Raw genomic sequence first — 13717 nt, 5'->3', positions numbered from 1 at the left:
CACAAACAGTGCACTTTCATGAATTCAACGTTTTGTTTGTATGTGAAAGAATGATTTTTCTTTTGTTCATTTGTTCTTTCAAGAGTTACCTAGTCTCACTTTAAAATACAATGAACCGTCTTAGCCTAGGATTTTGCTGTGCTGTGAAGAGAAACACAAGTTCTTCTTTTGCTTTTTGTTGCTGCCCCTTGTAGTTGATAGACATGTCATCTCGAACTGAACCCTGGAACCTGTGTTATTCAAATGGACTGACATCTTAAGAGTTATAAATGAAAGCTTCCTTGATTCTTGTATTAAAGTTTTCTTTGGTCTTTTCTTTTATCAGAACATTTAGAGTTGAGTTAGGCATGCCCTAGTTGTTACCAATATGTTTTGATTGAATTGATCATTGTGGGATGTTTTGAAGATGAGATAAGAAACATTTACTGTCCATTACATTACAGGAAATGGACATTTTTTCTTTGGCATTCTGGCAACACAGTAACAGACAATAAGAATATATAAAATACAATATGTTTCAAACATCCAGCGCTGCCTCTTGAAAGGTTACGGTCCTCTCTTGTCTTTGCTTTTAAGGAACATCAGTACTGATCTTTGCCAGGTCTACCTCCTTTAATTCATAGTGACGTCTTCTTTAATTAAGAATTTGCTCAGTAATTAACTGAGCTTTGGTGTGTGTGTGTGTGTGTGTGCCTTGCTGTGTTTTTAGATCAGATTGACAGTTGTGCTGTGTTTGAAGTTTCTACATGAGAGTTTTTATACTTAATTATAACGTTTGCATCCTTAAACTTTAGTGTTTAGTTCCCACCAGTTTCCCCTCTTTCTTCTACACCTTCAAGCTTGTTTTCTCTCCTTCTTTTCACTCTCATCTTATTTAGTTTTTGTCTTTCACGCACTTAGATGAAGACTCAATTTTGACAGATGAAAGGGCTGAAATCCAAAAAGCGCAATTGTGGCAAGAACAGACTTTTTAAAGTGTGATGATATCCTAATGCAGTTCCACTTTCTTTTTACTCTCCATTCCTTTCTACTTGAAATGGGCAGAGAAAGTAGAAGGGTCTTTAACTGACAGCTCGCCTTTCCCTGGCTTTCCGTTTCTTTCTTTTCTTTTTATTGCCTGACAAAGGCAGCAGAGGACTTTGCAGAGTGTAGTTTCGTTGGTTAAAGGAAATGGTTGAGGAGGAGTGGAGCAGGGAGAGAGGAGGTGTATCTGTTAGAGAGAGGCTGGGCTGTGCTAAGAAGAGAAGGAGGAGGTGGGAGAGGGGGGGGGGGCAATAGAGAGAGAGAGGCAGGGGAGGGGACTGTGCTTCTATTCACATTGGCGGCATTTGGCTTGAGAAGGAGCTGGGGGGGGGGGGTTGTTAGAGGAGTTTTCCTCTGGAGGGCTGGTCAGAAACGGAGCCAAACATCCAGGAGAGCAGGAACATAGTGAATGTTTGAGCCGCTGAAGGAGCTGAGGCTGAAAAATAACAAGGAGCTGCTCAGACACCAGGGCAGATATGCAAGGAACAAACTGGGGTAAGAAACTCTGTGAGGAGGGACGTTGGTGTAAAGGGAAGTTGAATTTATTACCGTGACAATAAAAGTGACAGTAATGTTTGGTGATAGCTGTTTGAGCTTCATTCACTGTTTGACTTATACAGTCACTTTGAACAAATTACTTGATCTTTTATGTGCAAGTTTGCTTCTGCAGACAAATTATTAGAGCTGCAACTATTGGTTGGCAACTATATTTGAAGCCAAATCACAAACATTCTCCATTCTCAATTGTGACAATTTGCTGTTTGTCTTGGAAATTGAAGCGTGCGTGCGATCATTGAAAGTGTTCAGTGCACCAACCAACAAGCCTGTAGGCCACTCATGAGAAATCCCTGTTTAGTTAACCATTTCCTTGTTATATGGGTTATAATGGTACACCATGCACTTTAAAATCAAAAACGTAATGTTTTTATATTTATTTATTTTTGCCAGGAAAGTCCTTGAGATTAAAAAATCCTGTCCAATAAAGGCAACAGTGACAGATAACACAAAATATGCCACAAAATGTATTATCACACTGCAACATAATTGGGGCTAAAACAAATAGTCGATTAATCGGTCAGTCGATCCTCAAAAGTATTAACAATCAATTACTTTTTTTTCTTGTCATTTACTAAGCAAAAATGTCAGCTACACAAATGTGAGCATTGTAAATGGAATACATTTGAGTAATTGGAAGATGTCAGCTTTGGCACGTTATAGACTAGACAGTCAATCAACAGTAAAAATAACCACTCTCTAATTGGGAACATTAACATTTGACATGGTGACCGTAGTGTCTGCCAGGGCTGCGAGGTGTCTACATGTGGAAAGGTAGGTTGTCTACAAAACCAAAATAGCTTTGTTACACTTTCCCTCTATGTTCCACTTTCTAGAGAGAGGGGGAATAATAAGGTGATGGGAGGGGGGGGGGGGAGTGTGATTCAGAAATTTGGGCAGAGAGATGGAGAGTGGAGGAGGGGATCTCCAGACTCATTTGTTTGTTCCCTCATACAAGCTGAAAACTGAGACACCCTCTCCTTCCTTCCAGTCCGTCTCTTTACTTCTTTCGGTCTTCCTCGAGTCAGAGGTGGTGTTCTCAGAGATGTGGGCCAGTATAAAAAGGAGAGTTTCTTTTTTCCTCCTCAACCCCAACACTTCACCTGGTGTGAGAAATATTTTTAGACTCTCACCTCTGAGGCTGTGGATGTGTGCTTATGGCGTGGTACTAACAAAGAAGGATTTAGAGCAGTGCTCCTTCAGTTTGTCTCAAAGCAGGTTTGTGTGACGTTGCAGTATTGCAGGGCAGGGCCAGCAAGCCGTGTATACTGTACCTTTGTAATACGACCTCTATAAAAAAGCTTTTATACTGTTTGCTGCTCTGATTGCCGGTCTCAGACGAAATGTTGCTCTGAATGCCACTGAATGCATCAGCATTTATCTTTACTTACTGCTGTATGCGTAATGAAATACACTGAATGGAGTGACCAGTTTGTGACAACAGACTCTTGTTTCACATTCCAGTGAGATCTTGAGAAGAAGAATCTTTAAATGTATTGATCTCAGAATATATATTTCTGTTCTCTGATGCTGCTCCCATTTAATCACGGAAATAAAACGTGTAAAAAGTAAAGGGACATTTTGGGACTGGTTCAAAGAATATCTGGATTTTGATATGCTTTGAATCTAATCTAACAGTGTTAAGGCCCTGTCACACATATCCGTATGACAGAAATGTATGCCGGCACATACGAAATATCGGCAATAGGTTGATATAAATTAAGGGTAAATTGTGATCGTTTGAAGGAAGCAGACGACACGCCAGACATGCACAGTTCCGTATGGCAGAAACATATGCCGGCGTATATGAAAATTAGCTCAAGATTTGTCAGAGTCCAAATACGTCCAACTTTTCCACAGCGGTGTTGTAGCTGACGTATACATAGCGAATACATAACAAGTTATTATACGCATGTCAAACATTGATAGCGTATCACTTACCTATTTAAAACGTATCAGAGCGTCTGGCCAACGGAGCTGGAAAAGTGCCCTCTGGTTCACGTCATGCTGATGCTGGAGAACGGATAGAATGCTGAACGCTAGCTGTACTGTAGAAACACGTTTAATAAGTTACTCCGTCGTCAGGCATAATGTTAACATAGGGTAGGAATAGGTTATCCACTCGTTATCAATAAATTGGCTGTAGGGTTCACCGTCAGCCGACGTAGCCTATATCTAACGTTCCTCTAACGTAGTCACGTAGGTATTTACGTAGGTATTCACATACTATATTCACGTAGGTAAATATTCAACTACGTATTCACGTATGTCTAACGTCACGTAACGTCTGCATATCTTATGAAGCACATGTCGGGTATGTCCGTTAATTTTGAACATGCTCAAAACATCAGTGTTCACCGCCTGCTCTTAACGAATACTACTTATACCTTACCTTATATCAACGTACACCAGCGTGTTGCCAATATTTTGTATACGCCATATTTTTGTATATCTTATGCATTCATTGGGCATTCGTCTGATACATTTTGTATTAGGAAGTGATACGATATCAATAGGTTAGACATGCGTATCTGTGTACGTTCACTTTTCCGATCCGATGAAAAGTTGGACGTATTTGGAGTCTGACAAATTTTCGTATACGCCGGCATATGTTTCTGTCATACGGATATGTGTGACAGGGCCTTTAGGAAAGAGCAATATACAAAACATCAGTTAGTTATTGTAGCTATCTTGGCAAATAACTGGACACATTCTAGGTTATAGTTCTTAAAATGTCATGTCAAGTCACAATGTCCGTTTTTGCCCTAGGCACCAATTGTAGTTATCATTTTTCATTGTTTGTTCGGCCATAGTAAATGTTAGCTCGCAATGCAGAGACCTCTTAATGCACAAGTGAGTTGAAGAGCGAGTCTGTTGCGTCAGCTCCACCTTCCCTCTCTGGTGGACCAACCACTGCTGGCTGATGGAAACTATTGCGTCACTAACGGCTACTTATGATCTTTCCCTGGAATGTCGCCATAGACATAGATAGTTCATAATACTGCAAATGCTAGCGCTTTAATCAGTGGGCCATATGCTCAATCATTACCTCATCCAGGGATAAATGAGTGACTTAAGAGACACTCATTTAATGTATTCTTAAACTATTAGTTCTTAAATATTGGGTATTGTTTTGTATTTACAACTTTTTTGTTGCTCAATAGATTAGATTAAAGATAAGCCTAAATAGACTCAAATTTGATAAGCCGATTTTGCTCTGGATTCTGATTCGATAAAACTGTATATATTGTAAAAATATATGCAATTATCTGGGCAGGATCTACCACCAGTCCTGATGACCCAATTTCATTGTGTGTCAGTTGCAAAGTGTTTAGTAAAAAACATAAATCACAAAAGCAACTTGCATAGTAACCGGTCTTCCTGTCTTGAAGAGGGGCTGTGTGTCACAGTATGGTAAATATTCCAAAATAAATGTGTGTTTAAACCCGGTTTGGTTTGTGCTTATATGGTTAAACAAGTTTAAAACAACAAACTCAAGTGTGTAGCATGTGTGTAAGCCTTTAGTTTGAAGGGTGTTGAGCCAGTTTTATGCAGCGTGATCACAATTTAATACAATTGCAGCAATTGCAGATTCGCTCTCTGCTGCTTTTCTCTATATGAGAAATTCTATAAATAAAAGTGTCAGTGCTGAAAGATTGGAGATAAAACCCTGAAGCTTTGGTGTGACAGCAGATCCCCAGAACTGCTACTGCTGGCTGCTGCAGAGAAAAATGCTCGACACAGGGGAAATATTACTTTAAATCTCTTCTCTCAAGCATGTGGCAGTGTAAATGATGGGACATTGGAAAAGCAGTGGCTGTAGAGGGGCCTTGTCCTCACACTGACCAATACTAATTGTGTCCATGTTTAGTCTTAACTCTCATTAACCGGTGTGCCTGCACATTCCTCCTGATGGAGGAGTGACTGAGTCTGCTGAGGGGCATTAAAACCTTCAAGGGCTTTCCCAGACAAAAACAGTCTGCTCAGTCAGCTGACTGCAGACATCATGGGGGTGGTTAAAATATAATTTGCGTGCCATGCAGTGTGGTTTTGCTGTGTATATTGGGGTGTAAATGTATTGTTATGCATTTGTATTTTAGTGCTGCAATGATTAGTTTTGATAATTTAACAATTATAGTTCTGCTGAGTGAAAAGAACGGTTTCCAGCCAGAAACAGATTTTTTATTTGTTTTATTTTACGCAACAAACATTAAAAACGGTCATTTATCAATCAAAAATGCCTAACGGTTACCATTCCAGCTTCTCACACGTGAGGATATGTAGCTGTTCTTCATCCTTTATGCTTTTAATTAAATATCCTTGAGGTTTTGGACTGTTGGTCGCCCAAAACCAACAACACTTTGGGCATTTTCCACCATTTTCTGACTTTTATAAACCAAATAATTATGCAATTAATCATTAATGCTACTCGACAGATTAATTGTTACAGAAAGAAGTTAGTTGCAGCCACACTGCAGTCTATTTACACACCATAATATATTGAATATTATCGGATTCATCCACCAGTCATTAGTTGTTAGCTGCATCTATCTTCCACTGAGAGCGTATGGAAGATCGTCGGAGAGCTATAGAACGACTGAAGGCTTTAAGATGCTAAGGAGGGGTCCTGGCCTCCCTGTCAGCCCTCTGACCCCCCCCCACTTCTAATGTTTGAGGCCCTGGTCACCATGACAACAAAAGTAAGACCAGGGCCGCATGATCATGACGGGGGCTTTAAAACCTGTGTGAGACCCCTCGGCTTTCCTCAGAGTCCCTGCATAGTTTCAGCCATCTCGAGTCCAGAGGGATTAGAGCTTATTCACTTATCAGGAGAGAGTTGGAGGGCACCAAACGCCCCCCTCCGATCAGAAATACTGATCTGAGAAGAGCCATGACAACGTGAAGGCTTTACACTCTTGAAAAGGTGGAATTAACATATCTTGGTTAGTTTTTACTTTAACCAGAGGTTTGTGTAGTTCTTAAGTGTAGGAAACCTTGAATATAATTGTTTGAGGGCCAAGAGTGCGCAGTCCTTTTCAGACATGGACCCCTTAATATGGCAATTTAACAACTTGCTCTGATGTCTGAATAAACACCCAGGTCACCTTTTTGTTAGTTATGATGGCACAAATCAGATTTAGGTGAAGGCTGTTGCAGCGCAAGTTGAAACATGAACAGAGAGAGAAAGCTCTTGTGCTCAAAGAAAATCATTTTTAATAAACTATGAAAAGCTGAGAAAGAGCCCATTTTTTATTATCAGATCAGTCTATAAAAACAAATTTTCCTGGGGAAATGAGGTTAAAAACCCTCTACAACCGCTGTAATAATCTGACAATATTTTTTAATTTTCACTCATGCCTCAATACACAACTGCATGAATGAATAAATGTATATCTGTCAAAGCGCTTCACATACAGCATGTGAGCAAATAGGATTCAAACTAGAGGATATAGTAAATACCCTTTTGCAGAATTCACTCTTGTATAACGTTACATTTTAAATTGATGCAAATGTATCAGACGGTCATTAATTAATGCTTCAACAGCTAAATAAGTTTTAAAATCCATCAGTGATGCAGCCTCTCCATATACCATGTCTGAAAGGGATTATTTTATTTGTTCCTACTAAACGAGATGAGCTCACTGACTGATCCACTTTAAGCCAGCTCTTAAAGTCATTGAGAACACCTGTAGTGTTTGGTTCCTCCGTGATTTATGTTTCAGACCCTCGTTGTAAAGAAATTGAGACATTTTGATTATAAGGACTTTTATCCGACCGCTAAACGCTCTCGATGTTAGCAATGTACCTTAGTTGGGCTGATTTCCTCCTTTTCAAAAAGGATTATATGTAATAAGTATTGTCATGGACTAATTAGCTTTTCTCAGTGCATAGATTAATCACACCAGATTAATCCTACAGGCTCTGCTCATTAGGACCGTTAATTCTGCCACACAAAACACCACATGTTGCTCCTGCTGCCGCTAACCTACGTTTTCCTTATACCGACACTGGAGCAGTAATTGGAATATGCAGTATGAGTCTTTTAACGACACACTGACACGCATTTTAAACAGTTTCTATTTTGCTTTTAACAATTGAAACTTGTAAAACACAACTTGCCAGATGAGAGGCAATACAAAGTATAATTTGAATTATACACTTGTAATTAGCAGTATGTGTCGTACAATACAAATGTACAGTACACAGAAGAGTGTGATGTTTTACCAACAGAAAAAAAAGGTAAATAATGATACTGAATAAAATAAAAGTATATAAATAAAAACTGAGCATTTATAATCTAATTATTAACTCAGAAGTGAGCACATGGATTTTAGATAATTTTCTGCTTTGTTAAAATGGAAATCGAGGATTTTGAAACCTCTTTTAATGGCCCCACACTTGTACACAGCACACTGTGACATTTAGACTCTGCATTTAACCCATCCTAGTATTAAGAGCAGCTGTTTATTATGAGCGCTTGGTGAGGGGGTCCGGTGCCTTGCTCAAGAGCACCTCGGCAGTGCCCAGAAGGTGAACTGATACCTCTCAAAGTACCAATCCAAACTCCATACTTGTTCCATTCGGGGACTTGAACAGACGACCCTCCAGTTTCTAAGCCGAGTCCCTACAAGTGAGTTACTGCCGCACCAAACTTTCTGATAATATCCTATTCTATTCTAAAACTCTTTTTATTCTTTTTTCCACAGATAGTGGTGTATATATTATATATGTCTTTGTTTTATTTGTTCACAGTGTTTCCATATAACATATTGCACTACCGGATTTGTCTCAGTCAGTTGTTATGAGTCTAAGTAGGGATCAGCCCGACATTGAGTAAGCATATTAACGCGTGATAATCACAGTTAAATCGCAGTGGTAGCCTTGTAGGCTCTCGGTAAACTTGGCAGGTTGGAAGACGACTTGGCATGGCCCTGCCATGGCAGGTGGAGTCTAGAAGTGTGTCTGGCCAGCATGCCTGCTGTCAGTCAGCCTTTCTTTCACCTTATTAGGGAACATGGACAGTCTTCTCCCCCCAGGTTAAGAGGGTTACAGAGTAGGTGAAACAAGAGGGAAAGTCCTGGCTGTTTTCCTGCGTAGCAGGGATTCACTAACAAACACATTTGTGAGTGACGTAGAGAGAACTGCAATCTTGCCATACTTTAAATCCTTCGGTCATATCTTGTGTAACTTGCTAGACAAGCCTGAAACTCGAGAGCAGCATATTATGTGACTCGTCAGCATGTTTTTGGAGCACAGGTGGCTCTGCAGTTTGGTGTGTTGTCCATTGTGCATCATGACCTCATCATCATGTGTCCTATTAGCCATTGTTCTTCACACTCAACTGTTCACCATCCACGGGAATAGTGCCTGTTAAAAGTGTCAATATTTACCAGCAGTCCTGTGAGAGTGAAACAGTAAGTGCCTGTGCCTCCTACATTGTCATATTATTTCTCACAACTATGTTTTTTTTGTGTGCTTTTAGATTTAATAAGCAACTTCAAAAGGGGACAGCTCACCCTAAAATACAAAATTTCCCTATGACCTGTAGTGCTATTTATCAGTGTAAAATTGTTTTTGTGCGAGTTGACGAGTGTTGGAGATATTAACCGTAGAGATGTCTGCCTTTTCTCTAATAAAATCAAAATAGATGGAACTCTTTTTGTGCTCAAAGCTCATAATCTACAGACCTTGTTATGAGCAGTTTCATGTAGGACCGACGCATCACCTTGCAGAAGGAAGCATGGAAGAGAGGCTCGTGCTCACTCGTTGGTGGCTGTAGTTAGAAAATATTTTCTACATGAAACTGCTAAAACAACAAGGTCTGTGGATTATTTTGAGTAATGACTAAAATATGCATTTTTGACTTAGGGATGAACTGTCCCTTTAAACACCCTCCGCTACAGTATCACAGCAAGTTCAACCTGTCTCATATTCTCTGTGTTTCTATTATCCACAGTTATGAACTTTGAGTTATTCCTAAAGCTGATAAGATGTGTGGAGACGGTAGCCTTTGTTGCTGTCAGGGGGAAATACCAGCATGTTAGGAGCCTTTTTACATCTCAAATGAAAAGAGACCCTTTTCTTCTGCTGCCTCATGCCTCGCAAGCCTCATGCCTCAAGCCCTGTTAGTGCTGCTTGAATGGGCTTCATGAATAGCCTGTCCTGGTTCTCCGTGTGTGGGCCACCATGGGCTTGTGGAACATTTGTATGCTTCAGTCTACTGTATGTCGTCTCTGTTTTGCCTTTGTTGTAGTTGTTAGAAGTTAGAAAATTCCTTGAAAGCACCCTGGTGTGGAGATTGAACAGCTAGAATTTGACCTTATTAGTATCTGGGAGGAAAAACATGGCATCTCAACCTGTATTTACTTTCCCAGATGAGATGATTAAATACCACGCCTTCAGGTTGTCAGTTTTATGCAAAAACACACAATTAACACAGGAACATGTTCAAATACCAAGTCATTTCAATTGATCAGCAATCGGAGATCTTAAATTTGCAAATGACTAGCAATTTGGTTATGAAGATTTGTGACGTGGTCTGTCCTTAAGGACCTGAGCCCTGTTTTGTATGAGTATGAGTTGACCTGGTCATGAATGGCTTCAGGCGTGTTATTACAAGACTTAGTGTAAGACTTGTCATGGACCTGAGAGTAGCCTTGGAGTTGTCTCGAATGACCAGACTTGACTTGCTATTACGAGGCGTGACCCCTAACTTGTAATAAGTTTGAAGTTAAGTCTCAAGTCATTCAACAAAAGTCCATTAAACTTGACTTGGGACTTGTTCTTAAGGAATTGAGTAGCCTTGGAGTTGAGTTCTCAAATGACCAGACCTGACTTGAGACTTTCTATTAGACTTGACTTGGAGTTGTCTTGTTAGACTTCAGACTTCCTGATCGTATTATAAGACTTTACTTATTAGAAACTTGAGTTCTCTGTAATTGAGAATAACTGTTTAGACATGTATTAAAACATCTTTGTATGACTCTCACTGTTATGTGTCTCTCTCAGAGCGAGTGACTCCTCTGAGCTGCCACCATGGCCCTGGTTCAGGCTCTGCCCATATCTGCTGAGCCCCACAACTCAGGCCTCAGTGGAGGACCCCGCAGGAGACACGCCTCTGGCTCTTCACCCCCCATCAACGCACCACCCTCCACTCTGGAGCCTATGGGTTCTGTCAGCAGCCTCATCACCACCCGCCCCGGCCACTACCACGACCACAGATCTATGGTTGAGCTGGGAGCCAGGGTCCGACGGCCTACACCAGGTGTCTCCTGCATGGGCTCCGAGTCACCCCTGGACCCCTTATTACTGCAGAGCATCCAGAAGCAGAGCTTGATGACGTCCAGCAGGGGGCTGGAGAAGGAGAGTGGGGATGGGAACTTTACCTATCTCAATGAGGACTATGTAGGCGACTGGAATGACAACAATGTAACGCGTGCGAGCCCAGGAAGGGACGCATACGAGACTAAAGGATCAGGGTTTAATGGGAACATGGGGGGACCTCCTCCAAAACTGATCCCTGTGTCAGGAAAACTTGAGAAGGTGTGTCTTTAAACTAAATAAATTTGAGATTACAATAAAAGTGTGGTGCTGTTAAACTGTATTGCATTTTCCCTGTCCTCATTGATATAAATGGGGTAAATAATAGAAACACCTACTGTCAGTGTAACACAATACAAATAAACAGCACCACAACCTACAGCCTTTAAAATGACCGTTAAGTTGAATAAACGCCACACGAAAACAGTTTCAACAAAAACTAAACATAATGTCACAAATGTTGGATTTATTGCAGAACTGTTTTAGCTTGGTGTACTGAGAGTAAATCCACACGGTACATCTTCTGTTCTATTATTAAGAAAAAAAGTTTACAGCTAAAATAACCAGAGAGCAACGCAAACATCCAATACTGCCATAAAGAAATCCCACACATTAATTAGCAACATTGACTACAGTAGTCAAACCAGAGATATTCTGATGTCAATAGCAGATTTTGCACATGCAAACCAAAGACCGATGTCTGCCTTTTGCACGCAAAAAGTAAACAAAGTATTTTCTTGAGCACTTTAGATGCTTCTTGTTCACGTTCAAAGTTCATTCTTTATCTTGAAAAGAGTAGTTGGCAAAAAACGTCTCAAAACCATTTAGTTTGAATTCAACTGGCAAAATCTGACTCGTCCTTTCACAGTATACTCTGCCAATTAATATCAAGATTATGGTGCATTTTAGATTTTGTTTACAATACTTGAGTAACTAATCATTTTAGTTTTGAGACAGCACTACTGGTGTGATCTAGTAAATGAGTTTGAAGTGATGTTAACTTTCTAGAACTTGAATTCAGATGCACTTGTTGTAAATCTTTGCTTTCCTGCTGCAGACTCATCTCATTTTATATTCCTTCTCTAGAACATGGAGAAAACAGTGCTGCGGCCCCACTGCCTTCAAACCAGTCATTCCCAAAAACCGTACCTCCATGCAATACCTATCGCCACGCCATTCTGCCAACGTATCAGAAAGCCAAAACAACCTGAACCTGCTGAGCCCCACACACATAGAGGTGTCGCCCTCCTGCTCTGAGAAAAGCAGCTCATACAGCAGGGCCCGTAACGGTGCCGGCGGCAGCAGCCATTCCTGCCAACTGACAGACTCTGGACGCAACTCCCTCTCCAGCCTCCCACCTTACAACAGCACCGGCTACAGTCTGGCATCGGGAGAGGCCACTGCTGGCCACCTGGAGCCCATGAAAAGTGCTCCGGCAGTCAGCGGACACGGACACTCCAACTCGGACAGCGGCCGCTCATCTTCCAGTAAGAGTACTGGCTCCGGCTCGATAAGCGGCCGAGGTCAGCCTCTGTCTGACAGCGGGTCCAGCGGGCGCTCCCCTGGCCCGGTGGAGGGTTACGAGGGGGTGGTGAGGGACCTGGAGGACAAGCTGAGGGAGAGAGAGCTGGAGCTGCATCAACTCAGAGACAACCTGGATGAGAATGAAGCTGCAATTTGTCAGGTTGGTAGACTGTACAGACTTTACACCTCGATGAGTCACACAAGTCACTCTGGCCTGTTCTCAAGAGTGTGCAATAATAAAAGAAATGTTTCGGTTAAAATTTCTGTAGCTTCAAAATCCATGATTATGTGTTTTTCAAAGCTTATCTAATTTTCACATTTTTAATATTTAAAACGGGGCTTTAACTCAATTCATAACATGACATTCTAAATCAACGTTGGAATGCTGCGCAGCTTTCTTCTTTTGCATGTCTATTTGTTCTGTTAAAACCAGGTATTTCTGCACCGTTGTAGATGAAGATTAGGCTACACTATTATTAGAATTATGCTATTTGTAGAATTATATTCCAGTAGTGGCTCAGAGGATTGTTTCCAACTCTTTGATTTCCAATATCTAGAGCGTTCAAAGTCAAAATGTATTAAAAAAAGATGGACAAATTCATTTAACAAAATATTCTGCTTCACTCCACATTTGTTGGCGTTGAGCTTTTCAAAAACAACATTTATACGGCCGTCAAAAAACTGTTTGCTCTCCCACTTGCTGCACACAAAACAATTGTATTCTTTTCTTTCTTTTTTGGGTGATTGTATGACGTCGACATTTGAAGCTTCATTTGAAAATTACAATAGAAGCTTAAAATAAAGTCATTCGGTACAGCCCTGATTTTAAAATTACGCTCTGTTGGGGAACTGAAAGATGAGTTTGGAATTATTTACGATGACAGGATCTTTTTGTCTTGTTCTGTAAATCCTAATGGATTTGTTCTGTCTTTCGTTGCAGGTTTATGAGGAGAAGCAGAAGCGGTTTGAGCTGGAGCTGGAGGAGCTGAGGCAGGGCTGTGCCACCAGGATGCAGATAGCCTCGCAGAAGGCCCAGCGTGCACAGCAGGTGCTTCAGTTGCAGGTCAGAACCTCTGACAAAAAGCTCAATCAGGTTCTAAAAAGCAATATAAATTCTTGGTTTTCTTGGAGGGGAAGATCGTGCAGGGCTACTACAGACGTGTGTAGCATATTAAATACTTTTCTCAAAATGACCTCTGGCTTTTAAAACTTAACCAGCTCCCTGAGAGAAAAAACTAAAACCTGAACATTTTCTTTGCAAAAATTCCTCGCTACCCACCGTTGTACTGGTGAA

At 40.9% G+C, this 13717-nt stretch overlaps 1 protein-coding gene across 1 annotated transcript in view; it reads left to right on the top strand.

Moving 5' to 3' along the window:
* The window catches only part of LOC115024593 (leucine zipper putative tumor suppressor 2 homolog), a 33407-nt gene that overhangs the window by 14957 nt on the left and 4733 nt on the right, over positions 1-13717 (top strand). The window contains 4 exon segments of the mRNA XM_029456340.1: positions 10588-11121; positions 11986-12009; positions 12011-12583; positions 13364-13486. Coding sequence (XP_029312200.1) covers positions 10615-11121; positions 11986-12009; positions 12011-12583; positions 13364-13486 — 1227 coding nt within the window. The 5' untranslated portion in view covers positions 10588-10614.

The sequence above is a fragment of the Cottoperca gobio genome, chromosome 19, assembly GCF_900634415.1.
Source record: "Cottoperca gobio chromosome 19, fCotGob3.1, whole genome shotgun sequence".
NCBI classification, from domain to species: Eukaryota; Metazoa; Chordata; class Actinopteri; order Perciformes; family Bovichtidae; genus Cottoperca; species Cottoperca gobio.
Note: the sequence above shows the minus strand (reverse complement) of the source record. Positions and strands in the feature narration are given on the sequence as shown.